Genomic DNA, 23,549 nt, shown 5'->3' on the forward strand with positions numbered 1-23,549 from the left:
AAGAAACTACAGCTGGGGGAGGCGAAGAGGAGACACGCATTTCTGAGCTACCCCAGAAACCTTCTCAGCATCAGTATCTGTGGTTGTAACGTGAATGCTTTATCGCTGAACTAAGGACTGGTGCTCACTGTAGCACTGCATCCTTTTAGCAAGAAAAGGCATGACTTGTTACCCAAAAAAAAAAAAAAAAGAATAAAAATCAATGAATAATAATAAAAATCCCTATGTAAGGGGAAAAAAGTATTTAAAGATTTATCACACACAGACAGACAACCAGGCACTAATGATTTGTCTTCAGCCTCTATTTTATACGTTCTATTTCAGAAGCCTGATCTTGCCCTTTGTTTTCCATTCATTGCAACAGAAACAGTACAACAAATAAATCTAAAAATAAAAAAGTCACAACTCAAACAGAGCAGCCTGGGGTTGCTCTTTCAGTTCCTTTTCCTCAATCTGTGGGATTCATGCATCTTTTTAGTGTTTTTCCCCTTATGCACCAGAAATACTATTCACACCAAGAAGGGGATTCATTTACTGACTCTAAAAACTGAGGAAAATTCCTCCTCATTGAAAAGACTGAAGTATCTTCCCACATCCCGAGTTAACAGTTACACAGAGGCAACTTACCAGTTTAATTCACTCAGAGACTCTCGTGCGAATCAAGCTTAGCTTTAAATTTCACACATCACAACAGCTTTTTCTTTCTCTACACACATATTTGGTTTTTTCATTGAATAATATGGTTTATGAACTTCTCCCTGATCGGCCTTTTCAGAGGGAAACACAAATTAGACCGGTAAGTGCTTTCAGCATTTAAAGCAAAGCCATAATCAGAACTTTATAATAGAGTTTCACAGACCAACTACCCAGAAAGTTGCCCCCTGCCGAGCACAAGCCTCACGGCCACTCTCTCGGGGTGAAGTTCCACAGTGAACGCTCCTGCAGTTTCCACAGAAACCGCTCTCCCAAAACACAGCACACACCAAGCGTCAACCAGGCAACACCATTCAACAACTTACTCCTCCTTGTTAAAAGACGGCTTCAAGGAGTTTTTTGTTTGCTCCTCTCACAGGTGATCTAAAGCCTTAACTTTTAGCTTAGATGTGTTTAGTTTAGCTCAAGCATAACAATATCTCCCACAATTTGGCAACGAGGGCATCTTCTATATTTCTAACGCTAATAAAAGCGGCTGTACTACTACAGATAAATATGCGAAAGAATGGTTTTCAACAACACTTTTATTGAAGCACTTCGAAACGATCACAATGATAGATGTTGCCTTTAACAGAATAAAAGCCTGTCATGTCAATAATTAAAAGGCACTAATCCTGGCACAAAGGTCTACTTACCCACCTTCCACCGTGACGGAAATAAAACCACCAAATATTTGACTCCTCCTGTAAAAGAATATGTGCATACCCCCCCCCCCCACCTTTGAGTGCCGTTCCATCTTTTAAGTGCTATCTAAAGAAAACTCTGATATTTGACCAAGGCGTACTGTAACATTCAGCACCTGTAGTCCTCGAGCGACAGCCCACCCGTCGAAGGTTTATGATCCAGTGAGACGAGTCATTCTACACTCACACGGTGGGAATAAAAGTCCCGGAGCACACACCAGGCTCAGACATTCACGTGTTGTTTCTCCTTTACCACGATTCATTGCTTTGCCGCTCGGGTAAATCGGGAACGCACCGCTTTTAGTAAAACAGCTTAAATAACCTGATTTACACCCCTTTTTTAGAATTCCCAGAGTCGGGGCCAGAGCTGAAGCAAGCCAGCAGGGAGCAGCGCTGGGGCGTGCGACTGGGGGGAAGCGCTTCTCTTTCACATTCAGCAAAGGCGCACAAAGCAAACTCATGACATGCCGTTGCACAGCCACAGTAAACTATAAAATTAAACTGTAGAAAAGTTAAAAAGCTTGTTAATCCAGCTAAGTCATACTTCAAGGTATTATAGATCCCTGCACAACATTCCTGTATTAATTTAACCACAGAGACTGTTTAAGGCATTTTCTTTGGCCTCTTTTCTTCTACCAGAAAGTAAAGATCATGCAGTTTTATACATCAGCATCCAAAAAGGACCATCTTTCCAGCCTGTTTTCATGAAGATGCAAATAAAAACCACAAATCCATAAGAAACGAGATTATTAGTTCCACAGATCATGGAACGGCTCCACATTTGTGCATTTTTCACGTTGGCAAGTAGTAGGACAGAGTTCTTTGTGCAACTGCTGAGACACTAGGCTGTACTCAGGGTGATGATGATAATTATACTGCACTGTAATTGCACTTAGAAACCACCCTCCACACTAACATCGATAGGATGTTAACACTCCAAGGAAAACCTCCACATAGCTGTGGGCTCACACACCAACATTTCTTCCCAGTCTAGTCTCTATGATCAGTAAGAGCCATCACTTGTACTGAACAAAACCAACAAGTATTTGGAGTTGACAGCTATTTTAAAAAGTCATGAGGACACCATACAAAACACCAACACATCATGAGGTCATCAAGGTGTCTAGCTCACACGCGTATTCACGACACGGAGTTCTCTACAGCTCAGTATTTGCCTTTTCTTAATATGCTAAAGGCTGAGACCTACTGCAGATACATCAGAAGAGAGTTTCGGGACTACTGATGTTTAAGTACAATCATTTATATTACTAAAATGCAGCCCCAAAAGCAACTGGTTAAGAGAATGGGCAATTTAATCAGTCTCTTTTTACTGTCCAGGCTCACTACAGTGACAAGTAATCATCACAAGAGATTAGATTAGCATAATAGATTTCTAGGAGCAGAACACATCTATAGCATCCAAGTCCAGCAGAGAACACTGCTAATGCCCATCTTAGGCTCCACACCTTTATCAGGACAGAAAAGGTTTAACCTTGGACTTAACCGTGCCAGATGAGCAAGTAGTTTTTTCAGTCCAAGGCTGAAAGGTGGCGAGAACAGCCTCACCTCTCTGGAAACACTTATTACACTTCCCTTCTGTTTCAAAGTGAAGTTAATCAAGCCCTCAACCAGAAGTGCCATTCTCTGCCCTGGGTTCAAACAGCTTCTTCAAGGTCTGCATTTCTGCCACGTGAGTGGCATCTCGAAGAACCATACAAGAATAGCTCTGAAGACCTCAGCGGGGTCATTTCGTGAAGTAATGCAAATACACTTTTTAGAGCACGCACAGTGTGCCCCCCCCCCCCCCCTTGCTATTTACATTTAGAAGTAGAAACTATTACTGAAACTCCACATCAAGCAAACAGCTGTTGGCCAAGTTCCCACCACAGCTTATTTAAGCAATGAGTACTGGAATCAGACCAACCCGGGTGACAAATCTTACAGCATTAGTACTGTTTTCAGATTTTGCTTTGAAGGTGAACTCCAGGGAGCTTGTTCTGCACCCAGGAAACCCCGTCAGCTGAAGAAATACACACATGAGCTTTTACTCCACAGTTCACCAGCCTTCCCACCAGCCCAGTTACGTGTGAAGGATGTTAACTGACCAGTACTCAGACCTAAAAACCATCCCGTTACAGCTCAGCGAGCTTGAAAGCTTAGACAGAGGCAGGCCGTGAATAGAAGACAGCCAATTTGTTACCATTAACGGGAAGATGTTGTAATACGGTCCTACAAGTTAATCAGAAAAATTAATGCACCAAAGCATTTGGGAAGAACACTCAGAGTAACTTCAGATTAAAATCACGACAAAGATTTTGTTCAAGACCTCAGTCAATGAAAGTCTCACTTTCCAATGAGATAAGAATCTTTATGCTTTAATTGGCAGTAAGTGATCAGGCACTGCTACATCTGACACTTGTGCTAGAAAAGCCCAGGTTTTACTCTAGGCTTAATGACAAGAAACATGTTTATAGACACATGCCTTTTTCTCCTGAAAACAGACCTCCAGGAGGCTGCCCCTACTTAAGACCCTCCAGCTGACTAATTAGTGCTTTTCATACACATTATTATTAAAGCACTGAGGTCTGCTGAGCAAGCTTAGCCAGTCACTCCCATGGAAGCTGAGAAAGCCCCAGGCCTGAAAGGTAGTTTTATACGCATTTCACTTGAATGGTTGAACCACAGCACATACAGAAGCTCAAGCATTTACCGAGCCTTCTTCCCCCACTCCAATCTTGCGGGAGAGAGACATCCAATAAAGCATTGCCATGAGTTAAAACCACATCAAGTCAGTCAGTTAAGTGTCAATACAACCCTCAAAACATAAGTTTATTGAATAAAGCTGAAGAGCAGTAAACCAACATATGCATCCACCTAAATAAAAAAATTCACGTATTTACAAAGTTCAGTAATTGTATAAGTTGTTCACATGCAGAGAGTAATGCACAGGTTAACAATTGGTAGTGTTTGGATGCCATAAACGCTGAAAGCAGTGAAGTATATAAACACCAAACACATCAAGTTTAGCTATAGGCCAGTTAACTAAACAGTGACCTGGTCCCCCACAAAGATTCACACATTCTAGTTTAGTTTCCTTATTTTAGGCACAAGCAAGTTTGCTAAATAAAAGTAACTGTAGCACTTCCTGGTGAACTAGGGACTACAGTAGCGAGTTAATATACCCTCTCCTCTACAGCACCAGAGTATGAATTAATTGAAATCATGCTTCAGAGAACTGAAAGGGGACAAAAAAAAGTTAAAATGCAAGTTCAGACCGAATGCAGGCAGCATGTAGTGTCTGTGCAACAGTGCGAGAGTTGGTAGGGAACAGTAAGGCCATGGCAGTCCAAATTAAAACTGGCTCGTCATAACCAATATGGACTAAACAGCGTTTCCAACCAAAGACTCCGACGTAATGCAAACTACATTTGGGTGAAGAATCACACACGGTGTGAGGCAACACGAGCGGGTGTACCATGTATTTGCATACACTAATAAGCTACACTGACATTACTGTATGAACAAACCAGTCTTAACGAGTCTGTCCCTTTAAATATACCAAAGTCATTGAGAAAGTAAAGCTACAAAAAAAACCCATTACAATCTTTAGTTTATACATACTTCCCCAAGCTGTAGGAGCTAGTCAAGAAACAGGATCGATTCATTGGCTCTCTTGTGCTTTGACACAGTAGAACATTTCATCTCGCAGCTAACAGACTTTGCACATGGTTACATCAAGAAAGCAGGCAGGTCTAGAGTTGTCACAATAGCCTAGATATTCCATAGCACCAGGTGACACTGTGCCCAGCCATTCCATGAGCAGGAGAGACACCAGACAATTACACAGATATTGTGCTGAAGGTCAACGACTGACTCGATACAAAAACATCAGTAATTTAAGTGTCATGCAGCTGCTCAGAATGCGTGTTCTGGTTTCAGATAGAGACCACTGGTATCTGGAGATAGAAAAATGTATTTGAACAAAGTCTGATGTTCCTAGCATTTTGTTTTCATGCTGGAATACTCCAATTTTTGAAAGCTTGACAGAACAGTCCATTCCCATCCCCCACACAAATGTTAAACAGAAGCAACAAAATGATTTTTAAACAGTTGACTCTTCCCTAATTCATCATGAGAGTTTTCTTTTTCAAGTGACAGGATAAGATCTCAGCTGTGGATTAGTGATGCTGATCTATGCCTTGTGCTCCCCTCTGCAAACAGCTTCCATTCCTCTGCTTACATACACACATCACATGCATTTGTGAGATAAATCAGTATCCCACAACTCACGCTTAAATGTTTTCTAACTACTGTATGTGGCATCTTACAGAATCTTAATGCTGTCAAGCATCAGCATCTTCAAGCCACTAAACACTAGAAATAAAACACTTGCTGAAAATCATATAAAAACCTGGCCCTGAAAAACCAGAACAGAGTGTACCATCAGAGTTAACATGGTAGAGATATTTTTTTACTTTTTAAAAACCACCCCCCCCAACCCTCCCACCATAGATGGTTGTAAAATAAATATTTGTGCTGACTTTATCATGACAACTCTAGTTGTTTTGTGACAGGATAGGAATACAAGTCTTCAGCAGTGCACATGATAAATGAACCGTGACAAGGCAGATTCTTGATACAGGATTTTTGGGTAATATCTCATTTATGGAGGGAAGTGGACAATTGAGATTATGGCCAACTGGTACTGGAGACTCCAGGAAGACTTCAGCTTCTTCTAGATTTTGAATGCTGAATAAGCCACTGAAGCGTGATATCTGAAGAGAGAGAAGAGAAGGTCCATATTCAGGTGTCCATCTGTATTTGTGTAACCAGCATTGCTTTGGTACGCCACTGTCCTCAAATACACGACAGGAATATCCAGCCCTCCTCCAGAGGATGGTCCAAAACAGATCAACAGAATGATTTTTTGACCTGTTTGCTGTCTGTGCTTTGGTCCTGTAACTGCCCAGCACCCTTTAAGTAACACTTAAAGAAACTGCCCCAGACATCCTGGTTCCTCAGTCAACTACACCTCTAGGAAAAAGACTTCCTTTAATCTGATACTTTGGCGTGGCTCACATAGTCAGTTTTAAATCAATCAACACTGCTCTATTTTTCTGCCTCTCCTCACCTCATGAGAGCAAAGTTAGTTTAGCCCTACAGTACAAGGCATCAAGCTTGAAAAAGGGTCTCTTAAGGAAGTGAAACACACTGGCATCACACCAGCCCAATGCTTCCAGCCAGGAGAGGCAGCCAGAAGAGCCCCACAGGCTGTTCATTTTTCCTGGAAAGAAGTTGAGTCCTTCACAGAAAACAGTCCTTCACAGAGCCCTTCCTCTATAGTCTGTTCCTGTGACCATCAGCCTAAAGTTTCCCTCATGAGTAACCTCATGGTAGCCCACCAACAAACTGGTGTTAACCTCATGGCAGCCCCAAGAAGGCATCAGGAGAAGAATGGCAAGTGTCATTAAGTGCTATGTTTTCATTCAGTTGGGATTACTCAGTTTACCTACTACTGTCAGGTACTTGGTATTACACAGCACCATGGTTTCTGCCTCTGAACTCCAGAAATTCTAAAGCAATTGATGTCAGCATCAGAAAAATTTACTGTTTGGCTGCATGGAATAGTGACTAATCACAGGCCACAACATGAACCACTTTGATAAGCGAGCAGGGGAAGACGGTTTTTTCAAGGGAATAGCATTTTTCCTGTTGAGGAAAAACTTGCTGCAAGTACTTGCTAGCCTCATGGAGTGAGGCTGAGTTGAGAGTACCCGATAGAAGTATAAAATCATTCAGGCCAAGCTGAAAGTGAGATTAGTCAGCTCTTTGCTGCAAACTAACTAAAGGCAGCAGGTTTCACAGGAGACTGACATATGTTTCAATAACTGCAACCTCAACAACTTTAATACCAGTCAAGCTTCCTCACTGCCATCAGGAGTTATACCAAATTTAACCAGTGCACTTACACGTTGTTCTCTGTTTTGTTAGCAGTCTCCTGAAGCCAGGAAGCTTGTGCTTAACAACTTACAATCCCCCAATCCATCCTCTGATAGCTCTTCATAACGCTTAGCATTTTAGGTTAATAGTTACCTATATTATCTTTCTCTTTGCAAGAAATTGAGTAGCAGCAGATTTCTCTGTCCTGAATAGCAGCAAGGTTCCTGTGAAAGAGAGAACATTTCAACATACACTTCACTTATAACAAGACCAAGAATCTAAACTCTTCCCCTTCATCTTCTCCGCATAACTTGTTTCGGTACAATGTTTCAGCCACCTCCTGTTGCTGGGTTTTCTCCTTATAAATGCAAGCTGCTTGATCCAACAACCCCATGTACATGAATTCATTGATTGAGTTCAAGTAGCCTTTCTTAGGAAGGGTTGGACTTACATCTTTTCAATTAGCTGTTTCTCATCCAAAGCGTTAGGGAGGTCTCTCTTATTTCCAAGTACTAGAACCTGAAATCCAGAGCAGAAGGAAACAGTTGCAGCTTTGACTTTTTAGGAAAGAAAAAGCACCCAGAAAAACACAGCCACACCACAAAACCCCAAGCTTCAGGGGAGTCTAACAAGCAGTCTGCACGAGGCTGGTAAATTTAACAGAATAAGACACTCGCTATTAAACCAGATCAAGAAAGAAGATTGATCTAGTCACAGGTAAAGAGGGGTACAAGTAAACTGTTGTGTTCAAAAACCAAGCATGGGAACGCATCAGCTGATAAAACTGAGAACAATCCCCAGAATTTGAAATTCCCCAAACTTGCTCTATATTTCTGTACTACACTCTGGTTAACCTGTGCTAGAGCAGACTCTAGATGAGAACACAAACTCATACTGTGGAATACTCTAAACTACTGTTCTAATTTAATTTCTTTTTTTTTTTGGTGGGCACTGAACAAGAGTAAGATCCCTGAAGGACTGACTGACATCAACAATTTGATTTAAGGCACTACCGTCAGGTATTGCTCATGTCACACCAATCAGTAAGGTTAGGCCTCTAACTCTTAAGTCAAGTGTAAGCCAGACTTCAGAGTTGGTAAAGTTATGTACAGTCCTCAAGCAAGCTTAATACTGTGCAAGGCAATATTACTTACAGGGATTCCTTGTAACTGTGGCTTATCTAGAAGATTGTGCAGCTCATTTCGAGAGGCTTCTATTTTTTCACGATCTGCAGCATCTACCATGTAGCTTTAAAGAGAATTTAAGGTTAGGTCAGTGAGACTGAACTACTTCAGAAACAGCAGCGTTTCCTTTACAGTGTCGGTTTTGAGCACGTTCAACACGGCTTTAAACAAAGCTAGGTCTTCTGAGCAAAGAATTTGGCTCTTTTTAAAAAAATAATCTCTAAGAACAGAGTAGATGAAAGATTCTCTCAGACAGCACCGCCACCCAGTTCAGGAAGTAGTTAGCACTCCAGATCAGACACTGATAAGAAAATAACCCATCTTGAGCCCTGAATTTAAGGGCAAAAAAAGGTCAATATGGTTGGAGTATAGTTTCAAAATTAAAACGAGTATTGCCGAGCCAAGCATGCACTGTTAGAAAGGCTACACACACAAGACAAGCAAATCTGAAGTTGTACGAGCTGAAGAAAGACGACACTTACACAATAGCATTAACTCCTCTGCAATATCGCTCCCACATGCTTCGGAATCGTGGTTGCCCTCCTATATCCCAAATCTTAAGGCAAGGGGAAAAAGACAATTTAGCCATGCACTATGTTTAAACATGTCACGCAAAGATAAGACAAGAGATCAAAACACAGTTTTTCCTTTCTCCTTAGGCCAGATGCAGGACCTCTCACATATTAGAAGAGAAATATGTCCCTTGTACAGCTGCCAACTAGAGCACCTCACACCAGATGTAAGAGCACATCTGTGTACCGAGCTTACGCACTGTGGTATACAAGAAAATACACCAAGACATATTGACTTAAATCTCTGCTTTTGATGTAAGCCTCCCCTTAAGCAATATTGATGAGCAGAAGAGGAGGACCTCTGGGCCCTAAACATGTAAAAATTAATTCAGATTAAAGCCAGATAGCATTATCACGACATTGCCTTAACTAGTCCCTGAACCTGGAAATCACACACAGATTCTTATTTAAGAAACCCCATAAAAAAACATTAAGTGTATTCTTAAGCTATTTGACAGATTTAGCTGAGCCTCTTCAGTTTCCTATATTTGTCTCAAAGGTGTAAGCAAAACAGAGCAAACAAATATTTTAAACTAGAAGCTGGAGATAACCTTGCATGGGTTTAAAAGAGACAGTCAACAATGGTAACTTACCTTTATTGTAACGTTACCCTTCGTAACTTTTCTCATGTTGAAGCCCACAGTAGGAATCATATCTTCACTGAATTGACCTGACTGGAAAAAAAGAAAGTTAAATTTAGTGCTTAGCTGACGCAGATAGTTTACATAGTAAAATATCATAAGCTTTTTCTAACCATTTCCCCTCCAACTGAAGGCTTTATAGCCAAGAAGTCATAGATATTGTGTTTATGTCCATTGAAGCTTGTGTGAAGTCAGTCCAGTCATTTCTTACAAGCACTTAAATAATTTTTCAAGCCTTGAGGCAGTCAGGGGAGCAAAGTTGCTTGGGGAGAAGCGCTTTGTATGGCTTAACAGATGGACAGCCAGGGCAAGCAGAGGAAAAGAGCCGTTCACCTACTTCTGCTGGAGCCAAGTGCTAGACGTCAGGATCTCCTAGTTCCCTGGAAGCTAGAAATATCCAGAAGATTTTCCTCTGATGCAAGCTACTCTATGGACAACACTGACAGTAATAAATCACTCCTGTGGAGTAAGCCTCCAACCCACAGGTATGGGCTAACTCCCTGAGGACTTTTAAAAGGCTAGAAAGTGGAAGGACCTGAAAGGTCTGCTTCCTGCTCGGCCACAGTGTCCAACTTGTTCAGCACTGGAAGATGCAATCAAAATGCAACTGAAGACTATTTCATCCCGTTTCCACTGGAAGTTCAGCATCACTTTAAGCTCCGACATAACTGCTGCAAAACAGGGTTGCATTAGAGAGGTTTTCCAGTGGCAGATGCTTTACTGTTACACTTTTATCTGTAACAGCTTGAGAGCCAAGTTCCCAGCTATCTCCTGTAGCTAACCCAGAAGCCATAACAAGCGTTATCAACAGTAGCACAGATTTCTCCCATGCTCCCTCAGCTATCTGGCAGAAGGGAAATCTCAGCCACAGTGATCATTATGTATCCCACTACATCCATTATGTGTAATAGAAACAGTCAAACAGATTTGGAAAAAAAAAAAAAAAAAAGGTCAACTCAAATGCATTCAGTTGTTTAATTAGGGTTCGATATCGTAGCAGCAGAAAGTCTGATGTTGCACAGAGAAGCTAGCCCGAGTTAAAGCCCTTTAGGATCTAGGAAGCAGACATCACATCACCGTACAGAGTTAGGGCCCAACTGCTCACAAGCTGCAAGTAGTAACTAAGACTGACTGGACACGCTTTGATTATGTGCTGTTCAGAGTTTGCAGTCAGAAGATGATCAGCTTGTAATACCAATGCTTTGTCATTCACTTCTATGCCTAGAAGCCCTCACTTTCTTCAGCTCGTTCCCCCTACCTCACCCCCCCAAAAACCCTGTGTTCTTCCACTACCAAACCAAAGCTGCAAGCTTTACACAAGGGACTCCAGTACAACGCTGATAAACACAAGTAGTCAACTGAAAACATACAGATGATAGCAGTCTCATTTGGCCTTATTTGGCCAAGTCCTTCAGTTAAACGGTGCGTTGATCTTTCTGTTGACCTCCAAAGCAGAAATCCATCCAGAGCTTGGATTTGAAGCCAGCAGTCCCCTGAACAGGTGGCAATTTTTCACATTTAAGATCTGATTCCCGGGCGTGTGGCTATACAGACCAACAGCCTTTTCAAAAGAGTAAACAAGTTACTAAGTCCTTGAATTCAAGGAATGCAACACTAAAACCAGTGATGACCTGAAAAATGGACAGCCTAAACCTCATCAAGCAGGTGTTCTGCATTCTCATTTGAAAGCACTTTCAGCTGTTTGATACACACTCCTCTTTGTAACTTAATCTCATGCAGCAGTTTCAGAAACTACTCTAACCTCTCTGCTAACTTGGGTTATAGGTGCCCAACCTGGACACCTGCTCCTTACCTTCCCATTCCTGCCCCGAAATCCCAGTGCACGAGCTGTCCATTTCACTCAGTTTGATTACACATAGTTAGGCATCTGATGAAGTTTAGTGCAGTTCATAAAGCGTGCACTGCCAATCTTGCCTTTGAAGGGTCAGTTTGCCACGGTTGCTCAAGAACCACCACATTCCTGCCTCTCCAGTCACACCCTACACCCACATCTTCCAACCAAACACCTCCCCAGCACTCCCTGAACCTCTGTCTCTTTGTGCTGCTTTGTATTACCCGATATGCTCTCAGCTATTCCCGCTCAGGTACTTCCAGATTCTTCACTCGAGAGCTGTTCCTATCTATAGTTCATGCTCTCTCATAGCTCTTTTAGGATACAGATTCCTTCAGATCGGAGCAGCACCTCACTTGCCACGTGCTTAATGTAATGCTAAAGAAATTACTGTGATCCACCACAAAGAAGCTTTTAAAGAAACTTCAGAAGAGCTGCTGCACCTTATACTACTTTCCAACTACTCTCTACCCACGCTACACATCCAGGTGGCACAAACAACTTGTTCTGACTTGCTTAAGAAGTACACTACAGCATCACTCGGTTACAACCTGAGTTACAGCTTTCTACATTGCTCTTTGTAGGCAAGACAAGGCCGCACTATCCGACACACCTTCCCAACTGTCACAAACTGAAGGGCAGCAGGTGCCATCCCCGAGCTGCCTCCAAAACACAAGTTTGGAGGCTGTGGATCCCAAGATGAGGTGGGCACTTTATAGCTTTGAGAGGCACAGGAACACCTGACTGCAGGTTTTGAGCATATTGATCAACTCAGAGCTTCATTTGAAAGACCTTACTCTGATGTCAGCGTGGGCGTTCCCCTGCTCACAGTTAGCGTACCTAAAAGGTAACTGCCAGTACCTTTAAGACAGGTCAAGAAATGGTTAAAACTATTGTAATGGATTTTGCTAGCAGGCAGCGATCTCCTATGGTAAGTTCTGCTATTGTAGCCAACTGTCTTGGTCCAGAAATGGTTCCCTAAACCTAGAATTCAGAGGGCTTCTGTTTACTACCTCTACAGAGGAAAAAAAGCCAGAAGCCAGGAAAAAAGCTGCATCTTAAAGTATTTATATGCAAAAGCTACTCGCACAGCAGAACAAGAAGAATATGCTTTTATTAGTAGGCAATTCTGATTGAATCAGACTCCCCCCACCCCCCCCCCTCAAGCAGATTACTCAGCCCTATCACTGTGTGTTCACGATCCAATGCTTTCTCCTTCTAAAATAGGCATCGGCTTTAAAACAAGTTTGATAAGCATAGAAATATTTTCAATTGCCAATCTGAAAGTGCTTGGCTGTTGTCACACACAGTAAGCGTTGCTCAAACACTCATCAAGGACAGCAAGAGCAGTTGCTTTCAAATCTAGCAATAGCATCTGTTTTCAGCACTTGTGAATATTCCAGTAGACAGACACCGTACTTCATCCAGGCCTCCTGGAAGATCAGCCTTGTGTGCTAGAAGTGATTATGAATTAAGCCATTAGCTCTGAGGTCACACAGACCATACAGCGTTAATACAAACTGTTTGCTGAAGGTCACAGAACAAAGTTAACTCTAGCCCCTCTGTGAAAGATAAGAAAGAGGGAGACTAAACAGACCGAATTTCAGAGGCCACATGCAGAAAGAACCTGCAGGACTAGTCTGTAAGCCTCCTCATTTAAGAAATGCTCTCTTCTCAATACTCCAAGCTCCTGGAGAACCCAAGCACATGGTTTTAGTGCAATATGAACCCATTTACCTGCCTGAGTACTGATGTTGGATAAGGATTATTCAGAGGAGCAAGACTGCTTCCAGACTGAACTAAGCTCCTGCTCTGTATTCCAGTACAGGGCCAACACCTGTGCGAATCGGTGTGGGTTCAGCTCACCTTCTATCCTGCAACATTTATGAATTGCACTCTCCATCTCAACTCCAGATCCAAGCCTGGCCCACCTGTAAGACACCAGCTTTGGTGTGTGCTCTGAGACACCACCACACACGCCAAAGAGCAGCCACAAACACTGCTTTTTTTACCCATAACTCTTGGTCTGAGCCCTCTCCCTCAGCCCACCACCAGCCCGGGGCAGCTTTGCCAGCAAGCACCCGCCAAAGCCTTGCCTGAGGAAGAAGCCAGCAGCATGCCACTTACAGGTACAGCCCACCTCCCAGAGGGGTGGGCATGCATTTAACTTACATCCTTTCTATGGTTCTGGAATGTTAGGTGATAGTAAGTTTAGTATCTTAATACTTAGTTAATATTAAAACAAGCTGCTTACTAAACCTACCATTTCCAGTTGTCTTGAGTCAAAAAAAAAAAAGAGCCCAAATCAAAATAAACCCCACTCTGGCTACTTCTGCCTCTCTGTAGCCATAAGCTAGAGCCAGAAGACTGCCAGCTTCCAGGGAGTTACGCTTACCAGACCGTCAGCACCAAGCCCTAAGCAGCTTGATCAAGTAATCGAGGACAAGACTGGTACTCCCGCTTCCTGCCTCTTCCTTAAAGATTCATTTCAACACATTAAAGGAACCATTAAGGGCAGAACTCAAACTGCAGCAGTAGAACCAGCGTTCTCTCTTCTTTCTTTCCAGCCAGAGCAGTAGCTCTCTCCTGCTGGCACTGGAAAGCATGTAGCCTGCAAAGGTCCATCCACATGGTCCTCAACCACCAGTTCACAGCTACCAGATTTTGACTCCACAGCCTGCACAAGATCAACAGAAAAGGTCAGGGCAGCCTTTAGCTTGCATCCCACAAAGCTAAAACCATTTATTACTGTTAGAGGACATATTTCTTCATATAGGCTTTGTTACTACACAACAATATTTTATTAATCTTTACTCCTAATACTTTTCAGCCATCTAGAAGAGATCACCAACAAGCTTAGCCAACTAGGAGACAACAGCATTGGAGTACGGATTCCAGCCTGGATGCTCCCAATCCACCTGAACCAGCATCCTACCTTAAGCCCTGCTGTTCACCCCTAAATTTGTTTCTTTTCACACTAAGGAAAACACTGCATCTCTCAAATCTCTTCTTAAAAAAAAAAATGCAGAGCCATTTTAGCATTATATAAATCTACCCCTACACTAAGCCTCCTCTGCAACATTCATAGCCTCGACCAAGAAGTGCATCACATATGGACGTATCAACTCTTGCTTCTTTCTTGAAATACTTCAGTGTTTCAGCTGCTTGTTGTAATCACATTTAGAAGCTTGAACTCTAGTTTAGAAGCTTCAGCCCTCGTGATCCAACAGTCCCTTGAAAGGCTTTACAACAGCCCTTCCATGAATGATTGCTGCAGAAAGCAAAATCGTGGCATCTGACAAAAAAAATGCATTATTATTTCCCCAACTCTGACTTCAATGGACTATTTAAAAAGACATGGACTGCTTATCATGTAGCTACCACACAGCAGTGAAAGAAGACCTAAAAAGGCATATTTCTATCTAGAAGTCAGTCATGTAAGAGCTTAGATGCTTTCCTGACTATCAGAGGCCTGAAACGTCCTTTCTCCAGGCGTGCTATATGGGAACTCAAGACCATGATGGAAAAAATAGATTCTGATTTCAGTCACCTTTTGCAGACCATCTGGGGTACAGCAAGCAGGACCTCAAAGAAAGAGTATTAACTGGAGAATGAGTCACCTTATATTAGCTTTATTATTACCTCATGAAGTGAGGCAATCCATTTATGAGACTTTTGCGATTAAGAAACACTTCACTTACGTATCAACCTTCTCGCTTAACTACTCTGTGTATGAAGTGACAACAACACTATTATGACCTGCCTGGGTGTTTCAGAAGGCACTAAAGCAGTGGCAAAGTTCTTTGGAGCAATCTTTTCCCACACTTCTCCAGTGTGGCTTCTTGAAGTCAAAGTTACTTATAACAGTCCTGAGGACAGAAGGAAGTCACAATTCCCCAATGGCTAAACGAATCTTTTGTTGAGGTGCTTCAAGAATTGCCTCTCTCAAGAAACCAAAGCCTCATTCAAAGACTTTTCAGATATTCCAAAATTAAAAACCAAACCATGCTAATTCAGGCTTTGACACAAATCCTAGAAAGGCATCTTATTTATCCTGTCACCGCAAACAAAACAGGTTGAGTGTAGCTCTTAAACCTGACAACTCTATCAGGAAAGTCTGACTCCCTCCCACCCCTGCAGTTCTCCTCTCCCGCTTGCTGAGGATCAGGCTATCGAGCTTCAACATTCCAGTACCAAACACCTGGATCAAGGATCGATCTACTGGGCTTCCAGCAAGACTTCACAATAGGAAATGCCACTCTTTGATGCAGTACTTTTCTGCAACTGCACAAGTGTCCCATCATTCCCCAGCAGGCCCTGCCTGCAGCCTGGAAGCAGAGTCAGTTTACTTGAGTCATGTTTCAGTTGCGTCACACGGCGGTGGAGCTGCCTCTCCAACCTCCCCACACCAAGCGTGGCTGGGACTCCCAGCTTCCACAGCAAGGCTGAGGAAAGCCGGTTAACAGACACGAGACGCAGAGACGCAAACGAGAGAAGATACCACAGTCTCCAGTAAATAATGATCGTTTCAAGCCCTCAGATAAGAAGCTAACAATTCAAGATGCGATACCGGGATGACATGCAGTTTCTCTGAATAAGAGCCATAGGCCATCTACATTATGGAAATTAGGAGCAGGAAGAAATGATATCCTCCCTTGTGAGCAAGTTTACTCACGCATACGGAAAACTTATGCTTAATATCTAATTAGAGACAGTGACTAATACGGAGCCTTAGCAAAGCAGAAGCTGCATTAGTTGTATCCAGCTATAACTACATTTCACTAAGGTTTGTTTTTAAACCTTCTAGTCAAACTGACTTTGGTCGGATTTACAAACTAAGCGTTTGTTTACACTAGAAGAATAAATATGGCCCAAACCAGCTAGCAGCCTAGAAAAAGATTATTCTAGAACTAGACTGCCTGCCTTTCGTGGCCTTTCCACTTCAGTGGCAGTACCAAGCCTCCCGTGTAATTGGTTTGAGTTTTTCCTTCAGTTACATATGCCTGATTTGATTGGCATAGATTACATTAGAGATTTAGATTAGATTAAACTCACTGTTGTCAAAAGACTGGTAACAGCCCTCTGTTAGACAGAAGGCAATCTCTAAGCCATATCAAGTCCCTGGTATGTCATCCAGCTTTTAGAGCTACTCTGTAGGACTAGCATCTTGCTGTGTCATTCCTTTCATTTTAGTTTTATGGAATCCCACCACTTGACAGCTACATCCATCCAAACCATTAACTGGCCTGCAGAGAGCAGTTATTCTTTTCCGGCACTCATTTCCAAATGCATACTCTGAACTAAAGTCAGTCAATGAAGCAACTAACAAGAAGTTAGCTCTTCGTGCCATGGATGACACTATTCCTGTAAGCAGCAGTGTTGTGCTGATAACTGAAGCTATTCTTTTTTCATGCTATTTTAATCATGCTATTATTTTTTTTAAACCAATAATAGAAAACTGAATGAATCCCCTCACACTGTTTTTTGCAAGGAGTCACCAGACTCCCTAATTAAAAACTTCAGAAACGTGGCTTGCTACTTCCAAACCTAAAACGGCTAACTAGGCTGTGTCATTATGCATAACAACTTCCTTATTTCACTCAGTTTTGCAAGGCTGTTTGAATGACACTTACTCAGATAAATGTCTGGGTGTGATCCTAATGTGCGGTTGAAACCTTGCAAGATTCAACCCCCAGCAAAGCCAGCTGGATGCAGATGTCAGCTTTACTCAGGAGTACTTTCACCATTTGAGACAACTTAGATGGACTAAACTGACGTGCAACTACTAGAAAAATTCTGTACTACTCCACATATCTGCTGAACAGTTCCACAGGCAACTCCCTGAAGGAGACATGCTGCTGGTACTAAACAGATAAAACAGTAAAGTAGTACTTTGTCAAGTGCCATCCCCCGTCCAGGACTCCAGAAGACAAAAAAAACCTGCAGAGTAACCTCAGTGCCCAAAGTCGCATGAACACACCAATCAGCATCAGCTCAGTAGTCACAGATTGAGGTTGTTCAACGATTTCAGAGTTCCATTTTTAGAAATCCGAGCCCAGAGGTGGTGGCATCCACTACTGTGTGCGAAAGAAAAGGCTTCTGGCATTCTCGGGTTAGTCCTGGAGCTTCCACCTAACACAACCAGGCAGAGGAAGAGTTACCTTTTATGAGGGCAGACCCATTTCATGTGATTATCACAAAGCCCGGAGAGTGCTAACATCCTCAGCTACACAAGAGCTTGGTTACGTTTTGTCAGCTAGTCAGTGTAACAGGGATTATGTATAACTGCAAGAGAATAAGAGCCCTTCTCCTACCCAGTAACTCATTCAACTGACAAATAAGTACATTCAGAAAAATACTCTGTAATAGTAAAAAACAAACAAAAAAACCCACACTGAAGGTCTGCTCAATTAAGGTTGAAGACATCGGCTTTCTCAAGGCAGTTATGCTCCCTGCAAAACCAAAGGTACACCTGTTTCCCATTCCAGCCTCCCTACAAGGGCTTCCAAATTCCAGCTTGTCTCTTTGAATGTTTTCTGTCACATGCATCTGTAGAACAGGACACTGCCGAAGCCAAACAAGCCATTTAAGCAAGCCACTCTTTATGTTGTTCAACAATGGAAAAGCTTCACGTAGGAGGATTCCCACACCCTTCCTTCATCTGCTCCAGGCAGATCAGCAGATAAGTAGGCCCAAGTTCAGCAGTCTGCTGCTGTTAGGCTTGGAAGTTGTACTTCTTAGCGCATACCTTAAGAGAAAGTAGATTATTTGACATAGGTTCCAGCAATCGGAATAAGAAAAAATCTGAGAGAAGACCCATGAGCGGCAAACATTTAAATCACTTACTGAGGTTCACTGAAAAAAGAGTCAAATGAGAGAAAGTAGCTAAAGACACTATTTGCATGATGCTAACGTGGGCCCAGCCATCCTGACGTGCTGCCCAAAACAAGCCTTCAGAGCACACCCTCGAGCTGCACTATCAGTGTGGTCCTGTATCAGCGAGGCCCCATTAGCACACAAAGGCTGATGGGGGCACAGCACGCTAGCCAGACTGGCTCGCCCGCCTCCCTACGAGCCCACCCAGCAAGGGCAGACACGCCTGCTTCCCACCCCGGCGGCACAGCTCCATCCCAGCGGTTCGGCTCAAGACAGGACCGCGTACCGGGGCAGCCGGGGCAGGCGCCGGCCACGGGCTGCTGAGAGCGGGGCCGGGCACCCGACCCGGGCCCTGCCCGCCCCCAGCCCCCTCCCTCCAGGACCGCAAAGGCCGCAGCGGCCACCAGAGCCCGGCCGGGCCCCGCCGCGGCCTATCCCCGGCCCGCTCACCGCGATGACGTTGACGAAGGTGGTCTTGCCCGAGTACTGCAGCCCCACCAGGGTGAGCTCCATCTCCTCCTTCCAGAAGAGCGAGCGGAACCAGTCCAGCAGCCGGGAGAGTAGCGCCAGCATGGTGGCGGCGGCGTGGGGGCCGGGGGCTCTGGCAGGCTGGGCCCGGGGCTGGCGGCGGCGACGGCTGTCCCACACCCGCGCGCTCCCTCACGGCCCGGCTCGCCCCCGCGCCGCGGTCATATGACGCCGCGTCGCGGCCCGCGCGGCGCACAGAGAGGGGCCGCGCCGCCGGCTTCCCCCCGTCCTGTACCACACCGCCCCCTGCCGGCAGCCGCCCGCGCCGCCGCCAGGGAGGACCGGCCGGGCAGGGAGGGCGGGGAGGGGGCGGGGCCGCGCCGCGAGGGGCGGGGCGTTCGCTCGCACCCCCTCCGCGCCGCCATCTTGGGCGGGTGAAAGGGAGTCCTGACAACCCCTCAGTCCCGCCATCTTGGGAGGGTCAAGGGGAGTCCTGTCACATCCCTTCAGCCCCGCCATCTTGGGAGGGTCAAGGGAAGTTCTGTCACATCCCTTCAGCCATCTTGGGCGGGTGAGGGCGAAAGGGGCGTCCCCTCGCACCCTCTCAGTCCCGCCTTCTTGGGAGGGTGGGAGGCGTCTCTTCTTGCACCTGCTCAGCCCCACCATCTTGGGCAGCAAGGGAGGTGTCTGCTCATACCCCCTCAGCACTGCTATCTTGGGTGGGCAAGTGTGAGGAGAATGTCCTCTCACACGCCCTCAGCCCCACTATCTTGGGCAGCCGTGGGCAGGAGGGCGTTCTGGCACTTCAGGGCTGCCCAGCTGCGGTGCCACGGCCACGTTTGACACCCCAACTCCACGGCCATGGTCTCCTGGCAGCCATGCTGTGCTCCCAGCCCACACCTTCTCACCCATTCCCAGCCACCTCCTGCACCTGGCCCCACAGAAGTGCCCTGGCCGCTCACTGAGCCCCTCAGAGCCACCCTGGGCGCTCTGCCACCAAGCAGGGTGGACAACAGGACCCCAGCAAGACTGTGGGGTGGGTTGAAGCTCGGATTATAAAGGACATTGATTGTGGGGGGTTTTCTTGGTGCATCCTTTAGTGAGAGCTGCTGTTTGGTCCTCAGGACCACTGAGCTGGAAGCCAGCCTGCAGGCAAATCCTGGGCTTGCAGATGACTTAATATTAAGCCCTTCTTAACATTTAAGAAATATTAACCATAATATTTTCACGTGACAAATGCAGAGTATTTTTTAAGCAAGTGAAATATCTCATAAAGCCTTGTGTGTGCTCTTAGAACTTCCGAAAACTAAAGGTCAGGCCACCCGACCTTGTTAGCCTCAGTTATTCTGACATAACCAGCCATTCTGTAGAAGTTTTTTGCCAGGAATCCACGGACTTTTTAAGGTGATTTCCTGTGGACCTCGCTGGTGGAGATCCCCAACTGCCAGGAAAAGCAGCAGGAGGAAGCAAACCAATGCACGCGCCTGCATGGCTTTTTAAGAGGAAAAGTGATCGGGGTGATACCGATTAACAAGCTCTTGACGTCTTCATAATAAATTCCACACCTTCTCTAAACATCTGTCCCCCAGAGAGACACCACTGAGGATCCCGATATTTGTATCGTTCATAGATCCTGTACCACCGGCTCTCCGGGCAGTTACACGGTGAATTTTGCAGCTTGAGGCCAAGGCAGGCGGGACACGAGCTGAGCAAATGAAGATGCGTCTGAAAAAAAATCGTGAGGAGACTACAAGATGCCCATGGAATAAGAATATTTTCTGTTCACCTGAAGTACAGTCTTTTTCTTCAGGATTTCTTATGGTGCTGCAGAAAAACATGGTTCAAATTAAGAGATATCAATGGATATTAAACAGGATTTGCTGTTTGTCGGTTGGTTGGAAAACAGCTAGTGGTTTGCTCCCAGCTGCGATGGCTCTCAAAATATTTTACAGATACTAAGGACCTGAGCCACTGAATGAGAAGTGGAAGCAGAGTCAAGGCTCTCTGCCCTGCTCTGGTAGCTCGCTGGCCTTCATTAATTCTGCAGCATTTCTCAGGGCACCGGGATCAGGCTGAGGACGACTTTCCTCCCTAGTGAAGTGCAAAGCAGCCCTGGCAAAGCTGGAAGCCTTCTGCCTCCAGACGCTGACCGACTCCACAGCTTCTGGGGACCCCAGCTCCAGCCCTGCAGCCTCCATAACCCTGAAGGAGTCTCCCAGGGCAGGCAAGAGGCTGGTCCTCCCCAGCCCAGCACCGCACTGGAGGAGGAAGGACAAGCATGGGCTGGACTCCGTTCCCCCCTCACGTCTGGTTATGGACATCCCAGCTCCCAGGGGAGCAGGGGAAGCAGGTTAATTAGTTTTATGGAGGCTGAATAACGAAGAGAGAGGGGCCAAGCAGCTCAGGTGATGCAAAAAAAGCACACAAGGAAGCAGTACCTGGGAATTTTGGCATTTTTTGGTATTGCAAAGAGCAGCAAATACAGCACCAGCTATAACCTGGTGCCAGCAGAAGGTAACAGGCCTTTTCCTTTTCTTCAGAGGAATGCTACAGCTTAGCTAGCCTACCCATGGCTGACAAAAATCACATATAGGAACTGCTTTTAAATACGGGCAGGCCACGGTGTGCAGCTGGCAGACAGCCTCTTTGCTCTTGGATGAAGAGTTTTGGGCAGCCAAGCACCACACACACCACCCTCCTGAGGCAGCACAGCTCTGCTCTCTCCTCTACTGCCTCCAGATCACAGTTCACCCCGAACACGGGAGAATAACATATTTAATAACTGAGACCAACCGTATTTTGAGGCAGACTCAGCCCGTTGTTGAGATGAGGTTGCAGATGTGGCTGTGCAGGCTTTCCTCCGGTTTGCACTCCCGCATTGCTGGCGTTAATGAGGTAAATGCAGCCATAACGCTTGCACAGCACGAGTGGATTTTAGCATGGACATACCTAAAAGGACAGATAAAACATGCAAGAAACATTCAGGACAGTCGTCACTAATCATCGTTATAACCACAGGTCTCCTCTGAAGAGACACTGAGCACCCTGAGCTCGCACCGGGGTGCAGCTGCAGGAGGCAAAATAACGGGTGGTTGTTTATACTTCATTCCTCATCCCAGGACCTGGCAGCCCGTAATATTTTTTATTAATTGTTTGTTACAACAACTGCACAGGAGAATAATCTTTCCAAAAGTCCCTTCCTGACTGTGGTTTGCACTCCTATACGTTCAAGATTTCACGGAAGGCAGAAGCCGTGCCAAGGCACCCGGATCACCAGCCAAGAGCCGCTCTGCGTGGTCAGTTGCTTCTGCGTGTCCATCATTATTTCTGAGATAAAAGCTTCCCGAGGAACACGTTGTAGCTCACCGCAAACAGATGTGGAACAGGCAACAGCACATCTTACACGGCAGTCGGGTTTTCCATGAAATGATAAATGAATATTTTACTCCTGGGAGCAAATCCAATTTGCTAATTCACCCGCTGGAACAAAACAGTGCGAGAGCGCTTTTATAGCTGGAAACAACAACATGATGCCCCCTCTCCCTGTGGTGCAGAGGTATCACAGACACTTTCTACACGGACTGCAAATTCTGCACGGAGGAAATCTCTTCTCATTTGCGGTGTGTTTTCAGGCAACAGACTTGTGATTTACTGTCAGCTCCTTCCACAGCCAGCAAAGGGGGATGCTGTGTCTGTTCTCTCAAGCCTGGTGAAGTCACAGAGTATTTCAGGGTCTCATACGTCCATGTGCGAACAACGTGAATATTTCTCCTGATAAAATCCTGATACAACGTGTGACATGACATAACAAAAGCAGTGTGTGTCTAAACTCAAAGGAATGATAAAACTAACGAAGTTAATAGTATATTCTTGGCATTCACCTCAAATTATGGGACTCTCCAAAATGCCTTTCTCTGTGAGCAGAAAGGCAGCACCAAGCACTAATCTGTGTGCGTAGTTCTGTTTCTCAGGCCTTTAGATTTTGACTCTGCTCCCCGTTTCCACCCTCAGCTCTCTGCATTAAGCACCCTGGCTATTTGTGTGCTCGTTAGTGCAGAGCGCTCACAGCAAGGCAATTACCAAGCCGGGGCTCGACTGGTATTTCTGGTACCTGAGGAGCAGCACTCTGCTGGTGGCCGTATCGGAATTAAAAAACACAGAAAACCAGGGTCAGATCATCACTTTCTGTGTCTGGACATTTCCTGGAAGTTCTCGGGAGGTCAGAGGTTGCACAAGATAAGAGGAGAACCACTGGATTCACCCTGTGATACGATACATCCTTCCAAATATATTTTGAAGGGGTACACAGTTTGGCATTTGTTTAAATTACAAATTACCAAAGTTCTGTAATAACATGAAATGATATATCTCTGTATCATCAGATGAAATATAAAATTCGTGTTTACATAATGAAAGAAAAAATACTGTTACTGCTACTAAGGACAAAAAGCTTCAGACTTTTCCATGCCCGTTCGGGAAAGCAGTGACATCACAAAAGGGAATGGGGAGTATTTAATCAGTATTATATGGTGCCAAATCAGCGCTGACCAGTAAAAGGTATAAACAGAATATATGGGGATATTCTGTTTCACCTGGTAACCTTCGGATCCTGAGTCATC

The 23,549-nt window shown here is 44.8% G+C and overlaps 1 protein-coding gene across 1 annotated transcript; it reads right to left on the reverse strand.

The window, feature by feature from the left end:
- Positions 1-1,226: 1,226 nt before the first annotated feature.
- Positions 1,227-19,149, reverse strand: ARL8B (ARF like GTPase 8B). Its single transcript, XM_074151371.1, has 7 exons — positions 18,913-19,149; positions 9,687-9,767; positions 9,004-9,077; positions 8,492-8,585; positions 7,789-7,856; positions 7,491-7,561; positions 1,227-6,172 (listed from the first exon to the last, which is right to left on the reverse strand). The coding sequence occupies exons 1-7, from the start codon at positions 19,033-19,035 to the stop codon at positions 6,123-6,125; spliced, it is 561 nt and encodes a 186-aa protein (XP_074007472.1). The 5' UTR covers positions 19,036-19,149; the 3' UTR covers positions 1,227-6,122.
- Between the last annotated feature and the right edge of the window lie 4,400 nt (positions 19,150-23,549).

The sequence above is a fragment of the Numenius arquata genome, chromosome 8 (genome assembly GCF_964106895.1).
Source record: "Numenius arquata chromosome 8, bNumArq3.hap1.1, whole genome shotgun sequence".
Lineage (NCBI taxonomy): Eukaryota > Metazoa > Chordata > Aves > Charadriiformes > Scolopacidae > Numenius > Numenius arquata.

Bases quoted from the DNA above. Each gene is read 5' to 3' on its own strand.
- ARL8B (XM_074151371.1), bottom strand. From the start codon at position 19,035: ATGCTGGCGCTACTCTCCCGGCTGCTGGACTGGTTCCGCTCGCTCTTC. The intron at 7,857-8,491 runs GTAAGTAATATT...TCTGGATTTCAG, and splicing joins CACAGTTACAAGGAATCCCT to GTTCTAGTACTTGGAAATAA. The intron at 7,562-7,788 runs GTAAGTCCAACC...TCTCTTTCACAG, and splicing joins AAACAGCTAATTGAAAAGAT to GAACCTTGCTGCTATTCAGG.